This window comes from Aquarana catesbeiana, linkage group LG01 (assembly GCF_042186555.1).
Source record: "Aquarana catesbeiana isolate 2022-GZ linkage group LG01, ASM4218655v1, whole genome shotgun sequence".
Classification (NCBI taxonomy): Eukaryota; Metazoa; Chordata; class Amphibia; order Anura; family Ranidae; genus Aquarana; species Aquarana catesbeiana.
In genome coordinates, this window is record NC_133324.1 from 480,056,154 (window position 1) to 480,078,915 (window position 22,762).

Below are 22,762 nucleotides of genomic sequence, written 5' to 3' on the forward strand. Positions count from 1 at the left end.
AACCCCTTTGTGTCAACTTGTGTGCATGTTGTCAGGCCAAAATCACCAGGGTATGTAAGCTTATGATCAGGGTCATTTGGGTAGTTTATGTTGCCATTATGATTTAAAAAGAGTAAACACAGTTGATTGATAATAAATGGCTTCAGTTTTTGTGTTATCATTTATATTCTCTGAAAAATGGCCAAGAAATCATAAATTCTGACAGGGTATGTAAACTTCTGAGCACAACTGTATATGTATGTATATGTGCATTTAAGTTGTGCTCAAAAGTTGATATTGAAAATATGATATTGAAAATATGACTGGTCATGCCAAAAAAATGTTTTTTTATTAAGGATAGTGGATATGAAGTCATGTATTATCACATATTTGTTTGGCTCCTTTTTAAATCATAAAACAGCACCAAAATGGCCCTGATAAAAAGTTTACACACCCTGGAATGATTGTATACAGACACATAAGGTGACACACACAGGTTAAAATAGCAATTAAAGGTTATTTTCTGACATCTGTGGCTTTTTAAATTGCGATTAGTGTCTGTGTATAAATAGTCAACGAGTTTGTTAGCCTTCACGTGGATGCACTGAGCCATGGGAAGCAGAAAAGAACTGTCAAAAGACCTGCGTAACAAGGTAATGGAACTTTATTAAGATGGAAAGGAATATAAAAAGATATCCAAAGCCTTGAATTCGCCAGTCATTACTGTTTAATTACTTATTAAGAAGTAGAACATTTTGGGGATCTCTTTATACCAAGTGAAGGTGAGGTAGACCAAGAAATATTGCAGCCACAACTGCCAAAAGAATTATTCATGATACAAAGAAAAATACATAGGTAACAGGAAAAATACAGGTTGCTCTGGAAAAAGACGGCGTGGTTGTTTCAAAAAGGCATAATACGATGATACTTGAACAAAAATGAGCTGCGTGGTCGAGTTTCCAGAAAGAAGCCTTTACTGAAAAAAAAAGCTTGGTTACAATATGCCTGACAACACATTGATACGCCCCACCAGGCTTTTTGTGGCATTGGCACAGTAAAAGGACTACAGGGGTCCTTGCTAATTTATTTAGGGACTATGAATGACATAGTGTTTTTCATATACTACCAAGCTGAAGTTGCAGGCCTAGAGTATGGTCTGTCCATTCGGCTTGTATAATATAGTACAAAGATGGGTTGCGCTCTTGGGGTCCTCCTGTAGTTCTCCCAAGTAAATTGGCACTGGGTTGGCCTCTGAAATCAATGTTTTTGATATGTAAACCGATAGTATGGATACATAATAACATTGCCTCCATCTATATACCTCCTGAAAAAGTAGACATTGGTTTCACAAAATGTGTCCACACTGCAAAGAAATCCAGCCTTGATACTAGTTACTGTTTTATACACATGGAAGGCAGCAATGTCTATATTTGATCATTGACCAAAATGTGTACATTTTGTTTGACATAATAAATGTACCTTTCTGAGAGGCAGGATCTTATTTTAGGCAATTGGTTTTCTCTTTCATTCATTGATGAATACAGCCTCTTCATATTCTTGACCCTAGGATTTATAGCACCACCCATAGGACACTAGGCAAGAAAAGAAACTCAGCACCAGCTATAAGCAGTCCTGGCTGGTATAAATCCTCTCTTTGTTATAGGCAAACCAGTTATGGCACCCTTGGTTAGTCTGATACCCTAAAGGGCCCCCCCCCCGCAGGTGTGCACACAATGTGGTTGGCCTAGCTAGTAATTTAGGCTGCAGCTTTGTGGCCTAGTGGAGCAAGTGGCAGTGCCCGCCATTTTGCTTAAAGGCATTGCTTGGGCTCACCGCCTCTTCCGCCTGGGGACTGGGTGCCCTCTCTTTGGTGGGAGGGGTTGTGGTAGACGGTTATGGACCAGCCTGTGGTGCCCGCCTTTGGGGCACGTGCTTTCTCTTGTGATCACTGCGTGGCGGCCCGGTGCCTCCATTGGGATGGGCGGAGCTATGGTGGGCGGTTGAATGTTGTGGGCCCGCCATCTTGCCTTGGGGCTTATTACCCTCACATGCTGTCCCTGCCTCATGGGCAGGACTATGATGCACAAGTGTTGGGCTGTGACACTGCCATTTTGGTTCTAGGGCCTTTGCCCTGCTGAACTCAGTAACCTCTGCAAATGTATTTCTAATGCTCCCTGTACAGAGCTAAGGGACAGCTGTAATGTGCCCGCTGTTTTCTTCAGCTGTAAAGCGCTGGGTGATGGCGTCATGCCCGGCGATTGCCTGCTGCTTCTGTGCTCAAGTCTGAGGATGGAGGTTGGCCGCCCGTTTGGTGATAGGTAGCATCTGCCTGCTCCTTATGGCGGCACCCTGCCAGTGATTTCTGCTGGTTGTCTGACTTGGGGTTTCCCAGTGACACCAGCAGCCTCTTTTGCTCCATTAGGGAGGATGCTGTCTCTGCCCCTGTTGCTGCATGAAAAAAAATAAAAAGGGAGCTGGGTGGACGCACTCATTATTTTTGTGAGGGAAACCTTTGAGCTTAAGGATACTTCAGGGGTTGCTGAGGCTGCAGCTGTTCCCCTTTAAACACACTACAGCTTATCCCACTATATATTTGGTTTCCTTACCCTGCCTGTATGATACGATCAATGGGTTCACAAGTGGCTCCTCCCAGTGTGTTCCCTGTTGTACCGCGGGACTTGAACTTTGGGCCCCTTGGTTATTCAGAAGTCCCCATATGAGAACATTATCAACAGTATCTTACCTTGTTTTTGTTCTTTTTGGTGGCTATCACTTCCGTATGCAGAGTGTCAGAGCTGGTGTACTTGCCCTGTAGGTCTCTTTATTTGGTTTTACACAAGATAAGGTGGGTCTCCGTCCATGTCCTTCCTTCCCTCCGAAGGTGGTGTCTGTTTTTCTTCGACCTTCGCATCCTAAGAAGATTGCGTTGCATTTCTTGGCTGTGCTCTGGGCAATTCTGCTATGTCTGGTTGCTACAGCTTACTTTGGAGATTGGATTCTCTCCCTGTGGTCACAAATAGGCTGGAAAAAGCCCTGGCGGCTTCCTATGTTACCATCTTTAGGTGGGTCAGGCAGTTGGTGGTTTAGGTTTACAACTTTGAGGGTTGAATGCCTCCCTTCTCGTTTACGGCACATTCTGCCAGGGCGATTAGTGCCTCCTGGGCCCTACAACATCAGGCATCAGGGTCTCAAGTTTGTTAGGTGGCTACCTGGTCGTCTGTGTATACCTTTACCAAGTTTTATGATGTGGTTGTTTTGTGCATCTTCGGATGCTTCCTTTGGCCGTGAAGTTTTGCAAGAGGCTGTTTAAATTTTTCTGTTCTTCTTGCAGGGTGTCCCTTTTTGGGGTGATGTTTCCTGTTTACCAGTTTGGGAGCATGTTGGTTGTTTTGACTCCGGTTTCTCACCCCTCTGTGTTTGTTGGCACTGATGTGGGACGTTCCTATGGTTGAGTATATGAAGAGACTGTGTCCCTTAACCACTTCAGCCCTGGAAGGCTTTAACCCCTTCCTGACTAGAGCACTTTTTGCGATTCGGCACTGCATCGCTTTAACTGACAATTGCGCGGCCGTGCAACGTTACACCAAAACAAAATTGACATTATTCTGTGGCTCCGTGACACGATTGCAGGACACCGGCAGACATCGAGCCCGCAGGCACGGTCACGCAGTACACGGCAGGCACGTGCGGCCACTAACCCCGCAAATTAAAGGGGACATACAGGAACGCCCATTTGCCCACCGCTGCCATTGTGCCGACGTATATTGGCGTGCGGCGGTCAGCAAGTGGTTAATAAACAAAAGGGAGAATTCGATTTTTGTCACTTACCGTAATATCCCTTTCTCTGACTCCATTGACATACACAGCACCCACCCATCTTGTTTTTTTTGTGGGTCCTGCTTGTTACTAACTGGTTTGCCTATAGCAGAGAGGGGGTTTACAGTATACCAGCCAGGACTTGCCCATAGGCAGTGGCGAGTTTATTTTCTGCTTAGTGTCCTACTCCTATAGGTGGCGCTATAAACCCTATGGTCGAGAATATGAAGAGGCTTGGTCCATCAATGAACTCACAGAAAAGGATATCACTTTCATACTACTCGATTATTGATCGGCTGTAGGATAAACATAAATTTTTAACAGTATATTTGGGTTTATACTATTGTAGTATCATAAAGTGCAACGGCTGTCCGTGTGCAACCGATTGCCATCTGATCTGGCCAGATGGAGGGAAACAGATCCCCCTTCCGTTTGTTTTTGCTGGATCAGATTGTAGGTAGCCGGGTGTAAACAGACACAAGTCCATTTACATCTGGCTACCCATAGAGGAGAATGGAGGGTCCAGTTGGGTCTGTCTGAAAAACTGACAGGCAGATCAGACCGGACCGCCTGTGTGAAAGGGGCCTTAGCCTCTGTTTGATTTGCAGTTGCCATGGTGCTCCACATGTGATCAGTTATGAGACCAGCCGTTTGATAGTTTAAGTTTCGTCTGAGAGCACAAACAAAAGTGACAGTTATCATTTATGGCATGCCTTGAATGTAAATGTTTGGGAAGCCGTTAAGTTGATAGTTTTAGTTCCTCTAATATTGTTTTGACTTGAATTAATACCCACTTCTGCATTGCTTCATCATATACACTTGTTTAAATTGCTCAGGTTTGTGACAGATTTACTTAAAAGTGGTTGTGAATCTCTGAAGTGAAAAGTGAACAAAGCGTAACTTTCTATAGTGGCTTTACAACCACTTTAAAGCCAATCTGTATTGCGGAAGTATGGAGACTGTCATTGTTGACATTTTTCTGTACTACAGAAAAACTAGCTCCCTGGCTGCTGAACCATGTATTTTTGTGTCACATACTCTGAACAGGTGTTCTTTGGTGAAATCTGATGCAATAATATAAAAAGTGATATTGTGTATAGGTTTTTTTTTTTTTACATTTTTTTTCCCCCCCATTCTCTAATACATTTCAGTTGTCAACTGGCTTTACACCAGTCAACCCAGCATGAAAAGAAGTTTTACCAGTGCAGTCAGTGTGGGAAAGAACTGAGTACAGTGAAAAAGCTACACGATCACATTGCATACCATTCTGAAGCCAGGCCTCACAAATGCCATCTGTGTGACAAAGCCTATAAAGTGAAAAGTATGTATATAAAACAATGCTTCTTGAACTTTTTATGTTGTATTTATGTTTTTCTGCAGTGTAGAAAAGTACACATTGTACAAATGTTGCCACTAACTATAGTTAGGCTTTTTCTTTTCTTGGTTGTGAAATTGTAGAATTGTGGTTACTATTACTGGATGGACGGTACTGCTGCCTAGGCTTTGTTGTAATACTGAGGGGCATATACGTGGAGTTTGTGTGTTTACTGGGCTGGTCTCTTACTATCTTACTAGAGATAAAAACATTCTGGGGCTTTTCAGCACAAAACATTTCAGAAGTGACCCCTTCTACTAGGGTTGTCCCGATACCGATACTAGTATCGGTATCGGCACCGATACCGAGCATTTGCCCAAGTACTTGTACTCGGGCAAATGCTCCCGATGCTTCCCCCGATACCTGGAGGACAGCTGTGATCGGCGCGTGGGGGAGTTACAGGATTCTCCCCCAGCGGCTTTCACCAGCTTTAGTGACATACAGCTGTGATCGCTCACAGCTGACTGTCACTGCATCCTCCTCCATGCTCCCTCTGTTCCTCTGTGCCTCTCCGCTGTCCCCTGCATTCCTCTATCCTTATCTGTCCCCTCCGTACTCCCCCTCCGTTCCTCTATCCTTATCTGTCCCCCTCCGTACTCCCCCTCCGTTCCTCTCTCCTTATCTCTCCCCCTCCGTTCCTCTATCCTTATCTGTCCCCTGCATTCCTCTCTCATCTGTTCCCTCCGTTCTCCCCCTCAGTTCCTCCGTCCTCCCCCTCCTTCCTTTGTGTATGGATAGAGTCAGCTGACTCTGTCCATTCACATAACTGAAACATTGTATTCTTCTGTGATTACGATGTGTCAGTTTATGAATGGAGAGAAGCCGCTGTCATCTCTCCATTCATTCTCAGTGCAGCTGACGCTGCAGAGAAAGGGACTGGGGAATCTCTATCCTCTGTCTCTTTCTCTGTTTCAAGGGGGAGATATCAGAGGTCTGTTAAGACCCCTGATATCTCACCAAAGCCCCCCAACAGGGCTGATTTAAAAAAAAAACAAAAAAAAAAAACAATAAATAATAAAAAAATATTATTGTAAAAAATAAAAATTGTAAAAGAAAACAAAAAAAAAACCACACACACATACAACGTTCACCCCCTCCCCCCAAAAAAAATAGCAAAAAAAAAACTGTCACGTGACATTAAAAAAAAAGTATCGGTAATCGGCATCGGCGAGTACTTGAAAAAAAGTATCGGTACTTGTACTCGGTCCTAAAAAAGTGGTATCGGGACAACCCTACCTTCTACTATTGAATAAACAAAAGTTAATGCAGACCACTGATTTGCAGGATGGAACTAGCCAGACCAATGGCTGGGAATTTTGCATTGGAGCCTGTGATAAGCAAATCACCATTAACCTTTAAGCCTAGTACACATGGGCCGAATGTCGGACGACATCGGCTGGTTTTTATTGAACTGTGTCTATGGCAGCCGGTCCAACAGAAGCTGGCCATTTGGCTGGCTTCTGTCTGATGAGCATGCTGGAAAACCAGCAGCCAACCGGCTCCCAATCAGCTATTGGCTGAGAGTGCCGACCAGAGTGTACGGGCGAGAGGGGGGCGTGCGTGTCTCCTGTCAGAACACAAATGACTACCAGAGAGATCGCCGCACTAATGTTGGATTGTTGGTACAGCAGGTACGATTTGTAAACTGATGTGTTGCGTTGGGAAGCCTATTTAAGGGAGTAGGCTGCCTTAATGCAACACCCAATAATGGGTGTGGTTTAATTACACAACTAATCACCCTGGTGTGAATGGGCCCTGAATAGTATACATGTCTGCATATACAGTGTACTGATAGATGCCTAACTCACATACATAATGCAAGTAAATAAAGAGAGAGTGAGTACTAGGACTACATTTTTTTCACATATATAAATAATATTACACAAAAAAAACTTTAAAAGGAAAAGGTCATCTTTGGGAACATAATACATGTTCTACCCGTTTTTAGGGTGAAACATGTAACATGCTCCCGGTGCCTCTCCCTGGTTACCCCCGCAATCTTCTCCCCACACCTGCTATCACAATAATATAACAGCGCAGTTTCGTGGGGCTTCGCCATTCATTCGCTGAGCTTTGTGAATGAATGCCTACACGTTCTGTCAGCGGCTGACAGCTTGTAGTTCTCAATGAACTGTGAGGGCGCTGGTGAGCACTCTTGCAGTCCATGGAGCTTTCTGTCATTCAGTAACTACCTGCCCCCCAATCTTCTCCCTGCACCCGCTGTTACAAAAATACAAAAGCGCGGCCATGTGGGGCTCGGCCCACATGGCTGCGTCATTCATTCAGAGAGCTTTGTGAACGAATGCCTACACATTTCGTCAGCGGCTGACAGCTTGTTGTTCTCAATGAACTTTGAGGGCGCTGGTGAGCACTCTCGTAGTCCAGTCCATTGAGCTTCCTGTCTTTCAGTAACTACCTGCCTGTATGAAGCAGGGCCAGACAGCTACACCGACAGTCTGCAGAAGCCGAACATTGGACCCACGATCTGCTGATCGTGGATGCAATGTTTTACAGGCTCCTAAGAAAAAAATAAATGCACATTTTTTTTTTTTACTTGCAAATTTTTTTAAAAAAAAGGTGAACTTATACTTTAAAATAAAAAATGTTTCTCCACTATAAAGCAGCACCGTCCCTTATACAAAACAGAAAATTCCCACATATGCATGTGTATTGTTTTAGGAAATGGTTTCGTGTGGAGGAATACAGGTAACCTTCACAGAGCCCCAACCCTACTTAAATACCTTTGGGATCAACACTGGTTGTATTCCAAGTTATCTTATCCAGTATCAGTATCTGACCCCACAAATTCTCTTTTGGTTGAAGGGGCATAATAGAAATAGTGTGTTTTACGTTAGAGGGAAGAATTTGCTATTGTTCTTAGTCTGTCAGAAAGCCTGTATAATGGTTCCATGTCCTAGCCACAGCTATCAGTTCTGTAAGTGCTCTTTCAATTAAGAAATCTGAGTATTGTGCTTCCAGTAAGATGGTGTACACCCTTCCAAAGTCATCTCATAAACCATATCATGTTGGAAGTGGGACAGGCCACAGCTGCATCAAAATTAACAAAATGCATCTTTTATGTTGGTAATTATTAATTAGACATTGTCTTTTAATTCAATATTTAAAGATCAACTTGTGTGATTTTCTCTGAAAATATTGATTCAACATTTGTGGCAAGATTTTAGATTTTTGGTAATTTAATACTGCCTTTATTTTGACCACTTGGCTACATTTATCATCCCACCTAGCTGAAAAGAAATTCTAGGGAGAACACTGCATATTTTTTATATACACTTACAATTATGTACATGATCTACAGAAAATTATGTTCCCATTTTCTGATCACTACTGAGTGAACCTAATTCGAAATAAAATGTAAAAGCTAACACAACATTGCTCTACTACTGGGCTCTCCAAACTCTCTGAACAAAGGGTCGGTTTACTGTCTTTTAGACTTTGAGGGGGCCGAACTGTGGCTTGTGGGGGTAGAAAATACCCCGGCATTAATGGAAGTAAAGAATGCCTTGTTGGTATCGCTGGGCGGAATACTGCCCCATTGTTGATATTAGGGGAAGAAATAGTGCCCTGTCGGTGGTGTCATTGGGAGGAATTGTGCTTCATTGTTGGTATCAGGAGAGGAATAGTGCTCCACGCTATCTGTGTCAGGGGGAGGAATAGTGTCCCAAGGGCCTGATAAAGACTAGAAAAGGGCCACATCCGACCCCTGAGCCACAATTTGGAGACCATTGACCTACAAGAACCAGTGTTCTTGTTCGGATTGATCCTCTTGAATTCTAGGTCTATGCTTAACATGAAGCCTCGAGTCAAGGTTAAGCCCCACCTCTTCCTGATGCCCTGTCTGATGTCGAGCTGCCAAAGTTTAAACTCACAGAAGTTCTGGCCCTTGTGTCTGCAACATGTATCTCATGTATACAGAGGAGGCATCAAAGGCCTAATAGACCTTTCATAAAGAGAACCTTTTAACACAATAAATGAAAACCGTAATAAAAACTAGCAAACGAGTACCCTGTCTGTACATTGTATATGCTAATTGCTTTTGGCATTGTTTTGTAATAACCTAAACATTGCCTGTTCTGGAATGAACTCACTTTTGCTCGTTAATGTTTATCATGTTTTAAGTTCATAATTGGGTATTTTGAGGTAGTTCTGTACCAGATTTGCTCACTCTTCTAGGTAGATTTGCTCTAGGTGATTTTGCTAAGTGACACTTGTGCAGACAATTTTTACAATTTTTAATTATATCCTCAGTTAAAATAGAAATCTGCAATAAGGTAGAAATACACAAATTAGAAAAGGGTACAGACAACATCCAACAGTGCATATTAGGTGTGTGTATATAGTGTTATCATACAGTATATATAGCTGGAATGTGGAATAATTATGTCAGAGGAACTTTTCATTTTTATTTCCCAGATATGACTTGACAGAAAATGAATAAACATTTGTGGTAATGTGTTACGACTTCCTCTAGAACTCCCTATGATATTTTGAATTAATGCGTCCGCATTTGTTCTCTTCTCCCAGGATGCAGAATTGTAATAGATTCACACACAAAAAAGTCTTTCACTTTGCTCAGGAAATGCAGCCCAGCTTTACATGGCAAAGGGCAATTAGATACAGTCAAATATTGTCCAGGTTAAAGACTATTTATTTTCCCACATCTGTCATAGTATAATCTATTTTTTCCTTGCCTATTTAAACAATAATTCATTGTTATATGCAGCCTGCTTTTTGATATTTAGGAATTAAATTTGCTTTGGTAATGAACTGAGAAGTTAATAATCGTTTTGCTTTGCAAAAAAAGGCAATTACAGCCTGTCAAGATGTTTAGTGTCGGAGTTCATCTGAGTACTGCAGATGTCTTAGAAGAACATTTGGTAGGTGAAAGGGTGAATTCTAATTAGAAATAAAAAAAGGTTTTGTCACAGACATTATTTAGTCACAAACACAAAGGAAGCACCTACCCCTCCCCTATCCATTTGTCAATTCCGTGGGATATTCTCTTGTCATGAATGCTAGTTTTTTTAACCTGGAATCTTGTTTGGCATAGTATAGAATCTTCTTCCTCTGTGAAATTCAGTGTGAATTGTTAAAAGGAGGAAGAATTTACATGAGTTCCATTCTCTCTACCCTTACTTTGGCCTCCCATGGGACCTATGTGACAACCTCTTCCCATATTAGAAATCGAGGCTATTGTTTATATTTTCTGAAATAAAAAAAAAATCCCAACCTACTACCGGATAAAATGCCAAGTGCTTGTTTATCTTCTCACTTGAATACATTGGAAATGCTAAAATAACACTTGGAAAGCTGCCTACTCATTGACCCACAAATATTGGGCAGCTGCCACCAAAAACTCTTGTATGTGTTTTTTTTTAAACTGTCTTAGTTTGGCTACCAACATGGTTGAGACTAATTTGAACATGACTTCTAATGAATTTTCCAATTAAAAAGAATGTGCATGATACTAAATGTAAAGCCCACTTAAAGCCTCTTTTTTTTTTTTTTTTTGTGTGTGTGTGTGTTTTTTTTGTGGTGTGTGTGTGTGAGGCTAAATAAAAGGTTGGGTGCCAGTAGTTATATTTTAGGGGCACTGTCTATCTGGCACTTTGGATTTTTCCATAAACGCAGTACTTACCCTAAGGGCTCATTTACACTTGCTTTGACTTTAACACACATTAAAGCGCCTACCGCTTCAACATACTTTTTGGATGTGTTTTTGATGCTTCGGTGATGCTTTTTTTGAAGCTTGGCAAATGCCCTGTATGTATTGATTGTTTTATTTGTTTTAAAGGGGCCCATTAGTACCCCTGTTCTGCAGATCCTCCAGCTCACTAGTATCCCCATTCTGCAGATCCCCCAGCCTGTTAGTATCCCTGTTCAGCAGATACCCAGCTTATTAGTACTCCCAGCTCTGCTGATGCCCCACTCAGTAGTACCTCCAGCTCTGCGGATTCCCCCACTCAGTAGTCACTTCCAGGCCAGCTGACCTCCCACTCATTAAAGCGCCTACTGCTACAACATTTTTTTTATGTGGTTTTGATGCTTCAGTAATGTTTTAATGAAGCTTGGCAAATGCCCTGTGTGTTGATTTTTTATTTGTTTTAAAGGAGCCCAGTAGAACCCTAGCTCATTAATACCCCTGTTTAGCAGATCACCCAGCTAGTTAGTATCCCTGTTCAGCAGATCCCCCAGTGCATTAGTATGCCTGTTCAGCAGATCCCCAGCTTATTAGCACCCCCAGCTCTGCTGATGCCCTACTTAGTAGTACCCCCAGCTCTGCTGATGCCCTACTTAGTAGTACCCTCAGCTCTGCTGATACCTCTGGTTTTCTGATCCTCCTCTCGCTGTGGTCCCTGCTCCCATCCTGCTATATTGCTCTCATGCTGTGCACCACATGTAACATCTGCTAGTTTCTTCTGCTCCGGTCCCCCAGCTCTGCTGATCCTCCAGTGCTCAGTCCTTACTCTCCAGTCTCGTTCACCCTCCACTATAGTGTTCCCATGTTGCACACCACGTGTGCCATGTACTAGTTGCTCTGCTCCAATCTGGACCCTGCTTACCTCCCTGCTGCTCCACGCTGCACACCAGATGTGACATCTACACTAGAAATTCCCAGAATATATACACCTGAACCAGAAGTGACTGCTGGTGATGTCTTTCTAGTTTGCTTGTTGGTTTCCCAGTACATCCTGGGATATCTCATACCTGCAACACCTCCAAAGCAAAGCTAACGCTAAATAAAAGCCTCCCAATAGCTGCAGGTGTTGTTAGCGAGCTTTGTCATAAACTTCTGTGGGGGCTTTGAGGAGGCTTTGAAGCATCAAGAAAGTGGCATGGGGTATAATTTTTGAAGCAAACACAACATGTAAACAGGACTGTAAGATAACCATTTTTATTTAGTGACAGGTGCTTTGGCATTCGGAGTAATTTTAAAAAAAAAAAGCGTATCCATTGCCGCAATTTTGAAGCAAGCGTAAACGAGCCCTAAAAGAATCAAAACATTTTTGACCGATGTTTTTTTAAAAAAAAAAAAAAAAGAATAAAGTGCCTTCATGGAGCTGTTCTACTGTGCACATCTTCTATGCTGTCAACAGAGCTGTAGAAGCTGATGTCAGTAGAGGGTATGGACCCAGTGGGGATTTGTATCCAAGCATAATATTTTCTCCTGCCTGTGGACAGGTGCAATAAAGGAGTCGGTGAACCAGGTTACAGTTACTTTGCCAAGACTAATTAAAGGGCAAACGGTAATTAACCACTATGTTGCGTATAATGAATATCTTAATAGTATAGCTGCTGTTTTAGCCATTGGTTAGTAAAAGTGACTTCAGGTAACATTTGGAGACCTTTGGTGAAACTGGAATGATGTACAAAGGACATAATTTTATTAATAACTGTTCTTCAGAGCAACCATGTGATAACACTACACAATCAATGTATATAAGAATGCATGAATATAAACGAAAGACATTATACAATTTTATAATTGAGCATTTGTTTGTTGCAGGTGATCTTACCCAGCATGTCAGAGTAAAACACATAGAAGCCGCTACAGGAAAACCACCTTTACTCCAGTTGTGCGAGTTTTGTGGCCAAGCAGTAAAGCACTATAAAAGCCATAAAATATTTTGCAGGTACAAATAAAGCATTATTTGAATTTCTTTTACCCATGCAGCTTGGTGTAGGCACACTTTTTATTTTTCCATTTTCTGCCCCAACCCCAGTCTTATCCTCACTTGTCCCTCATCCAGCAAAATATTGTCAGTGAGGTTGCAGAGCGACTTGTCAAAATCTTCCCAGATAGGTCAGCACATGTACTCCTATTCATTCCAATGTAGAGTTAGTCTAGAGAACAAACTCTATTGGATTGAATGAGAGTGCAAAGCACTTTCATGGTCCTGACCAGAAAAGTTTAGACAAGCCGGTGTGCGGTATCATTGGTGATATGTCGCTGAATTTGGGACAGGTAAGGATAAAACTGCAGCAAATTGAGTTTTCTTAATTGTACATCACGGGACACAGACCCATACTATGTGGGTTATAGGCCACCTTCAGGTGATGGACACTGGCACACCCTAAACAGAAAGCTGCCTCCCTATATAAACCCTCCCGCTACTGGGAGTACTTCAGTTTTTTCACTAGTGTCTAAGACACTGGGTCTTCAAACTATGGCCCTGCAGTTGTTCAGGAACTACAGTTCCCTTCATGCCTAGTCATGTCTGTGAATTTCAGAGTTTTACAATGCCTCATGGGATGTGTAGTTCTGCAACAGCTGGAGGGCCATAGTTTGAAGATCCCTGGTCTAAGATGTGCTGTGCTGAGCTCCACTGGAGCAATCCTTGCTGGGGCTAGCTATGTAGCCGGATCCATTCAAAGTGTCTTTTCAGGCCAAATATAATGGTACCCAGGCCTCGTGGCGGAAGAAACAAGGTTTAGCCCGTAATGCTTCTCTTTTTAGTGAGCTGGACCCCGGGATCCAGAGCTTTGGTTTTTTCAGCCATAAAGTTTTTACTGGCGGGGTGCTTTACAGCTCCAGGAGTGTGGGTTCTCGGTTCCTGAAGGTTTTGTAACTGAGCCCACCGTGTGAGGTGAAGATTGGGTCTGTTGGTTTACCACAGAAATCCCTGCGGCGGGAAAGGTAAGTGGAGGTTTCTAAGGAATTTTTAAATTTTCTCCTTTAAAAAAGTAAATGTCATGCCTAAGATCACCACTGGGGGCTGTATAGAGCACGTACCTTGTCATGCTTTTCTCAAAGACCACGCTGTGTCACAGAAGCAGCAGGCTTCCCTCCGGCGAGCAGCTCAGACCTCTGGTAAGGTTGGGGGGGATATTCTTCCATGAAACACTCCCCACCTGGACAAAGCTCTCCCCCTCTTTCTGCATAGGGGAAAGCCAAAAATGATCGGTGATGCCGCCCCTATTTTTCACCGCCCCTGCACGGCGGCTTTTACAGGTCTCCTCACCATCTCCCCCCCACACACACACACACACACACACACACACACACACATGCTCACGCAGGAAGACCCTCTTTTGAAAAGAGAGGGGGGGCCGCGATGTGATGGAAGGGGTGGGGCTTAGCGTGGCGTTGGCATCCTCCAACATCCAGCGCAGGAGTATGTTTGAAAGCTCCATTTATGCTGGCTGCAGATGTCGGAGGGACAAAATAGCAAAAAGGGGTATGTAAGAGGTTGGTGACACAGGCATTCCCTGACACATTTATTAATAGCATCAGGCTGAGCGTTAATAGCAGTGGCTGGACTATTGCTCAAGCAGTGGATGCGATTTCTTCTGGTAGTACCTCTGCTTTTGTGCATCGGGCTAAGGTCAGAAGGGAGGGATTGAAACACCCCCAAAAAAGGTCTCCCTCAAGCTCTGGAAATCCTACTCATCTCTACAATGGCATCCTCCCCTAAGAGGGGGAGGCTGGTCAGAATAAGCATCAGGGCCATGAAATGTTTGAAACTGTTTTCAACACTGCAGCCCCGTCTATATTACTAAAAAGGTCTTTTTGCTCAGCCATGATAGGATTGGAAAAAAGGTTAGCGGCTTTAATCGCATCCCAGTGCTGGACAAAATGCGACAGGTTCTCTTCCATTACCAAGGACCCTCAAACTGAGGAACTGGGGACAGGAGAAGATGAATTCTCACAGGGGACCGTGGTGAGGCTGATGACTCCTCTTCTGAGGGGTCAAATGTGGGGGGATCAGCTTCACAATCTGTAAGATTGATGGTGCAATTTCTTACTGAATGGTCCGCTCCACATTTATGTACCCTTAACTGAGTGTTTGGGTTCGCTAAAGCCTCCTCAAGTTGTGCATGCTTTCCTGTCCATTCATTGCTGGAAAAGCTTTTTGTATCTGAGTGGGATCACCCAGATAAGCATTTTTTCCCTTCTAAAAAGTTTTTCACACTTTATCCTATGGAGGAAAAAATTCACTAAAATGGGGTATACCAACAATTAACACTGCTATATCCTCTGTGAGTAAAAATTTGACTTGTCTGGCAGACAATGCGCAAATGCTTAGGGATCCAACGGATAAAAAGTTGGAATTCCTCGCCTCGCGCCCTTCGCTAAGAGCCATGCAAGAAGCTCCTGGCTAGTCTTCCTTTTTGCGGTGAAACGGCTGTTTGGGGATGATTTGGGTAATACATCCAAAGAAATTCTAGTGGAAAAAATACCCTTTTGCCATTTAGGAAAAGGAGTAAACGTATTTCATTTTAACAAGCTCCTTCTCCTGTGGCAGGGGCATCAGCCTCAAGGCAGTCACGACGGCCTACGCCGTCAAGTTCAAAAGGTAATCCTCAGGGTCAAACCCAGGGACTAAAGAAGTCTTGGGAAGGAAACCTACAAAATACTCCTTTAAAGCCTCCTTATGAGGAGGTGCCCCCGCTCGCTCGAGTAGGGGAAATACAGTTTTCAATGGTCTGGTAGGAAGAGTGTCGAGAGAGATGGGGGACTTCCTCAATAGCTCCAGGGTACAAACTGGAGGTCCAAGAGTTCCTGTCTCCTCGTTTTATCGTTAAGGATCCAGAGAAAAAGAAGTCTTTCTTTCAAGCATTGGACCATCTTTTGGCAAAAAGTGATCATGGTGGTCCCCATGTAAGAGCAGGGGTTGGGGTTTTGTGCAAACATTTTTTCACGGTACCAAAACCGAATGGACATTCTGGATCTCAAAAATCTAAATCAGTTCCTGAATATCTGCTCTTTTTTCACATGGAGTCAATCCAATCCGTTGTCTCCATCCTACAAGGAGGAGAACTTCTGGCGTCAATCGACATCGAGGATGCATACCTCCATGTGCCTATTTCCCCGCTCACCAGTAATATCTACTTTTCAAGGTAGAAAATCTTCATTTTCAGTGTGTAGACCAAGCGGTAGCCCGCTTAGACAAAAGTATGGTCACCACATTCAACTACCTGGAATACCTAGGTTGGATTCTCAACCTAGAGAAAGCTTCCTTAAAACCATGAAGAAGGCTAAAATACTTGGGTCTGATCATAGATACACCCAGAAAAGGGTATTCTTGCCCCAGGCAAAGATCAGCGCCATAAAGGAACTGATTCAGGTGGTCTAAGCAAGATGAATTCTTCTATTCAGCTTTGCATGAGGTTGTTGGGGGGGATGCTGGCTTCATTCGAGGCCGTTTCTTATGCTCAGTTTCATTCAAGACTGCTGCAAAACAGTATCCTATCGGCTTGGAACAAAAGGGTTCAAGCTCTAGATTTCCCAATGTGTCTGACTCCAAAGGTGCGCCGGAGCCTCAGTTTATGGTTAATAACCAAAAATCTGCAAAGGGGAAAATCTTTCCTACAGTTACCTGGGAAGTGGTAACAACATATGCCAACCTTTTTTGGGTTGGGGAGCAGTCCTGGAAGAGGCAATTGTCCAAGAGAAGTGGTCCAGATCAGAAATGGCCTTGCCCATTAACATTCTAGAGATTCGGGCAGAGCACTTGGTCCTGAACGTTCAGTTTACAGAATTGTCCTGTCAGGATCCAATCCGACAATGCCACAGCAGTGGCCTATATCAATCACCAAGGGGGCACAAGAAGTTGTGCGGCACAGAGAGAGGTGAATCATATTCTAGCTTGGGCAGAAAACAATGTACTTCGCCTATCGGCAGTCTTCATTCTAGGAATAGAAAATTGGCAGGCGGACTACTTGAGTCCATACAAATATAATGTGAAAATTATAACTAAGTGAGAGTCAATGTAAATTAACTCGCAAAAAATTGTATCTATAAAGTGTGTCCACAAACAATCCAAAAGTAAATAGTCCAAAACAAAATCCGTGACGTGTTGTGGTGCAAATCTTCTACTTAAATGAATCTTCCACCGCACCTCTGTGACTGTGAATCCACTCCCCTTAGGCGAATAAACTCACCAGCTCCTTTTGCCCACACTCTCGTGTCAGGGCCAACAAGCTTTTATCCCACACTTTCAGGGGATATGATTGATCTTCAGTGGTAAACCTGTAACCTTTACCTCTCCAAAGTGTGATGCCCAAGAGCTCTCTCCACATGAAAAAAGAAAAATAATCCAATAGTGCAATAACGTAATGATATTTATTAAAATCAAAAGCCCCTTCACCATTACACTCACATCCTTAAAAATCACTGCAGGCTCAAAAGTAACACAGCACAGCAAGCTGTCACAGCATCAAATTAAAACAGTAGACCAGTGTGTGGTGGTCACGGCGGACCCAGGTACTGCGCTACCTGGGTCCGCCGTGACCACCACACACTGGTCTACTGTTTTAATTTGATGCTGTGACAGCTTGCTGTGCTGTGTTACTTTTGAGCCTGCAGTGATTTTTAAGGATGTGAGTGTAATGGTGAAGGGGCTTTTGATTTTAATAAATATCATTACGTTATTGCACTATTGGATTATTTTTCTTTTTTCATGTGGAGAGAGCTCTTGGGCATCACACTTTGGAGAGGTAAAGGTTACAGGTTTACCACTGAAGATCAATCATATCCCCTGAAAGTGTGGGATAAAAGCTTGTTGGCCCTGACACGAGAGTGTGGGCAAAAGGAGCTGGTGAGTTTATTCGCCTAAGGGGAGTGGATTCACAGTCACAGAGGTGCGGTGGAAGATTCATTTAAGTAGAAGATTTGCACCACAACACGTCACGGATTTTGTTTTGGACTATTTACTTTTGGATTGTTTGTGGACACACTTTATAGATACAATTTTTTGCGAGTTAATTTACATTGACTCTCACTTAGTTATAATTTTCACATTATATTTGTATGTGCACAGATATGTTATTCACTTAATTGGTTTATATGCACCATTCTTTTGTGATTTTTTTGAGCATATTATTGTATGCACATTAATGTTGAAGGGTGAGGACGTGATGTAATCATTACACAGGTTGATTCATCAGTATATCACTCTTCACTACATCTCACTTTTTGATTAGAGATTGCTTTTAGCGCTGCTATTTTGAGTTCACTGGGAGCGAGTTTGTGGTGAATCAATTTTTCATTGTATACTTATTATTTAAGCAGCAGCTCAGATTTAGGTCTTTGCCATCAGCGCAGCGTTTTTGGGTGTATGAGTGGGCGGATTTCTATACATCTGATTTTTTACATGGACTACTTGAGTCGCCAGCAGTTGTTCCCAGGAGAATGGTTCCTTCACTCCGATATCTTCCTGTCAATATGTCAAAGATTGGGGACTTTGACGTAGATCTGTTTGCGTCCAGGTTCAACAAAGAAATCGACAACTCTGTCAAGAACAAAGGTTCCACTAGCATGCGGAACAGATGTCTTGCTGTTCCCATGGAAACAGTTCAGTGATTTATGCATTCCCTCCCTTCCCTCCCTCAGTGGTATCTACCTTGGTTAATGCAAGGAAGCCGGCCTCCAGAATCACATATTAATAGAGTCCAGAAGACATAAGTCTCCTGGGTTGAATCCAGGGGTTGGCACCCCAGGAGGTATGTCATAGGTAGAATCATTGACTCTCTGCAGATGGGGTTAGAAACGAAGCTGGCCTTGAGTACTTTCAAAGGCCAGGTCTCGGCCTTATTGGTATTGTTTCAACGACCACTTGCTTCGCATTCTTTGGTTCGTAGTTTTTTTCAGGGGGTAACGCGGCCTAATCCCTCGGTTAGGTCACCCCTGAACTCTTAGGACTTGAATTTAGTTCTGTCTGTGTTACAAAAACAACCTTTTTGAGCCGATACGACATATTCCCTTGGTCCTTTTGACAAGGAAACTAGTTTTTCTGGTAACCATATCCTTTGCAAGAAGGGTATCAGAGTTGGCTGCTCTTTCCTGTAAAGAGCCATATTATTATTCACAAGCATAAGGTAGTATTGTGTCCTCCTCCTAACTTTCTGTCGAAGGTAGTGTCAGGTTTTTATCTAAACCAGGATGTTGTTCTACCTTCATTTTTTTTCCAGAACCCTGTTCTATGGAAGAAAAATCACTACATTCTCTTGATGTGGTGAGAGCAGTCAAGGTCTGCGTAAAGGCGACTGCTCAGATTCGAAAAACGAATGTTTTGTTTGTGTTGCCTGAAGGTCCTAGAGGAGGACAGGTAGCATTGAAATCTATTTCTAAATGGATTTGACAAGTAATCATTCTAGCTTATGGTTTAAAGAGGTAGATTTCACCCTCTCAAATCAAAGCGTACTCCTCCAGGGCTGTTAGTGCTTCGTGGGCAGTGCACATGCTCTGGGACACATAGTAATTACTATGGCTCTGTGTCCCGTGATGTACGATTAAGAAAATAGGATTTTTATAACAGCTTACCTGTAAAATCCTTTTCTTTGAAGTACATCACGGGACACAGAGGTCCCTCCCTTCTTTCTTGTATACATGTGTATTGCTTTGCTAGAAAAACTGAGGTACTCCCAGTAGTGGGAGGGGTTATATAGGGAGGCAACTTCCTGTTTAGGATGTGCCAGTGTCCATCGCCTGAAGGTGGTCTATAACGCACATAGTAATTACTATGGCTCTGTGTCCCGTGATGTACTTCAAAGAAAAGGATTTTTACAGGTAAGCTGTTATAAAAATCATATTTTTTGCAAGCAATGTGATTGATTTCAATATTATTATTCATAAGTGGACAATGTAAATGTTAATGCATGAACACCAATAGTATTTTTTATGTATTCAATAGGCAAAAAAAAAATCTATTTTGGTCAATGTTGGTTAAAAAAAAGCAGTTTTACTGTAGAAAAAAAGGTTATTAGGGCTAATTTGAATTAATAAGAAGTTAAATATGAATACATTTTATTTAAACGCATTTTTCCAACTTTTAAGGTTTCTTTAAAATGGTATTAAACCCCAACCTAAAAATGTAACATATTACTTCTTACCAAGATGTGGTGGCTGAATTTGTTTTCTTTTTTTAGTCTTTTTTTTTTTTCTTCTGTTTACACCTATAGATCTGGCCAGTAACACACCTCCTGTATTAGAGTATCTACATTCTGGATGAAAGAGCAACAGAGACACTTTTGGATGGCAACATTATTAGTCAGGGGAAGGGGAGTGTTAGATGCATTAGCAGATTAAGATACACTAAACAAATTGAAGCCAAGCTCCAGCTAACAATTTTTAAGCTGTAAGCCCCTTTCACACGGGGTGGAGCCGATGGACAGACTCCGTTAGCTCAGCGGGGGATCGCGGATGACAGGTCCATCTCCACTCACTGTTCAGGGACGGACCTGTCAGAGCCCCGCTGTTCTCTATGGGGAGATCGGATGAAAACGGACCACCTGTCCGTTTTCATCTGATCCGATGGACGGATGGGGAATGTATCCCCATTCGTCTGTTTTGAGCGGGTCTTATCAGATCGGATGGAAGGCGGTTGTCAGCGGACACTCTCTGAGTGGCCGATCGTGTGAAAGGGGCCTTACAGCAACAATTTTTGTTCCTTTTGGGACAGGGTTTACCATCAATGCCTTGAAAAAGTATTCATACCTCTTGAAATTTTCCACATTTTGTCATACTACAACCATAAACGTAACCACTTGCCGACCAGCTGCCGTCATTATACTGCAGCAGGTTGGCACGTTCCTGTGAGCCATCATAGCTATACGTCGGCTCCTTTAAGCGGGATAGCAGGCGCGCGCCCACTGCACTGTGGGGGTGCCGATGCTCCTGACCGGTGGTCGCGATTACCCACGAGCCATCACGGATACGAGAGGCAGAACAGGGACATGTTTGTGTGTAAACACACAAATCCCTGTTCTGTTCTGAGAGGAGATGCAGATCGTGAGTTCCTAATAGCTAGGAACCACGATCTTTCATCTCCTATAGCCAGTCCCCTCCCCCTACAGTTAACACCTTGATCGCCCCCTAGTGTTAACCCCTTCCCTGCCAGTGACATTTATACAGTAATCAGTGCATTTTAAAGCACTGATCGCTGTATGATTGTCAATTGTCCCAAAAATGTGTCAAAAGTGTCTGATGTGTCCGTCATAATGTCGCAGTCACGATAAAAATCGCAGATCACCACCATTACTAGTAAAATAATAAGAATGCCATAAATCTATCTCCTATTTTGTAGACGCTATTACTTTTGCACAAACCAATCAATATACGCTTATTGAGATTTTTATTTCCAAAAATATGTAGAAGAATACATATCGGCCTAAACTGAGAAAAAAATTGGGGCTATTCATTATAGCAAAAAGTACAAAATATTATGTTTTCTCAAAATTATCGCTCTTTTTTTGTTTATAGCCTAAAAAATAAAAACCGGAGAGATGATCAAATACCACCAAAAGAAAGCTCTATTTGTGGGAAAAAAAAGACGTCAATTTTGTTTGGGTACAGCGTCGTACGACCGCCCAGTTGTCAGTTAAATCAACGCAGTGCCGTATCGCAAAAAATGCTCTGGTCATTGAGCACCCAAATCTTCCGGGGCTGAAGTGGTTAAATATATTTTATTGGGATTTTATGTGATAGACCAACTCAAAGTGGCACATAATTGCGAAGTGGAAGAAAAATGATGAATAGTTTTCAATTTCTTTTTCAAATAAATATCTGAAAAGTGTGGCGTGCTTTTGTATTCAGCCCCCTTTACTCTGATACTCCTAACTAAAATCTAGTGGGACCAATTGCCTTCAGAAGTCACCCAATTAATAAATAAAGTCCACCTGTGTGTAATTTAATCTCAGTATAAATACATCTGTTATGTGAAGCCCTCAGAGGTTTGTTAGAGAACCTTACTGAACAAACAGCATCATGAAGGCCAAGGAACACACCAGACAGGTCAGAGATAAAGTTGTGGAGGGGTTTAAAGCAGGGTTAGATTATAAAAAAAATATACCAAGGGTTGAATATTGAGCACTGTTTAATCCATCATCCAAAAATGGAAAGACTATGGCACAACTGCAAAAATACCACAACATGGCCGTCCACCTAAACAGGCCGGGCAAGGAGAGCATTTATCAGAAAAGCAACCAAGAGGCCCATGGTAACTCTGGAGGAGCTGCAGAGATCCACAGCTCAGGTGGGAGAATCCCCACCATGAAACATGGTGGTGGCAGCATCATGTTGTGGGCATGTTTTTCTTCATCGGGGACAGGGAAGCTGGTCAGAGTTGATGGGAAGATGGATGGAGCCAAATACAGGGCAATCTTAAAAGAAAACCTATTAGTGTCTGAAAAAGACTTGAGACTGGGGTGGAGGTTCACCTTCCAGCAGAACAGCAACTCTAAACATACAGCCAGAGATACAATGGAATGGTTTGGATTAAAGCATATTCATGTGTTAGAATGGCCCAGTTAAAGTCCAGATCTAAATCCAATTGAGAATCTGTGGCAAGACTTGAAAATTGCTGTTTAGACACTCTCCATCCATTCTGACAGAGCTTGAGCTATTTTGCAAAGAAGAATGGGCAAAAATGTCACTCTCTAGATGTGCAAAGCTGGTAGAGACATCCCCAAAAGACTTGCAGCTGTAATTGCAGTGAAAGGTGGTTCTACAAAGTGACTCAGGGAGGCTGAATACAAATGCACACCACACTTTTCACATATTTATTTGTAAAAAAAATTTTAAAATATTTATAATTTTCCTTCCACTTCACAATTATGTGCCACTTTGTG

General features: G+C 42.6%; 1 protein-coding gene across 4 annotated transcripts in view; it reads left to right on the plus strand.

Annotated features, from left to right (window-relative positions):
* The window catches only part of LOC141102707 (uncharacterized), an 86,717-nt gene that overhangs the window by 54,548 nt on the left and 9,407 nt on the right, over window positions 1–22,762 (plus strand). For all 4 annotated transcript variants that reach the window (XM_073591660.1, XM_073591652.1, XM_073591643.1 and 1 more), the window contains 2 exons: window positions 4,947–5,116; window positions 12,699–12,825. In XM_073591660.1, the coding sequence (XP_073447761.1) occupies window positions 4,947–5,116; window positions 12,699–12,825 (297 nt within the window). The remainder of the gene's footprint in view (window positions 1–4,946; window positions 5,117–12,698; window positions 12,826–22,762) is intronic.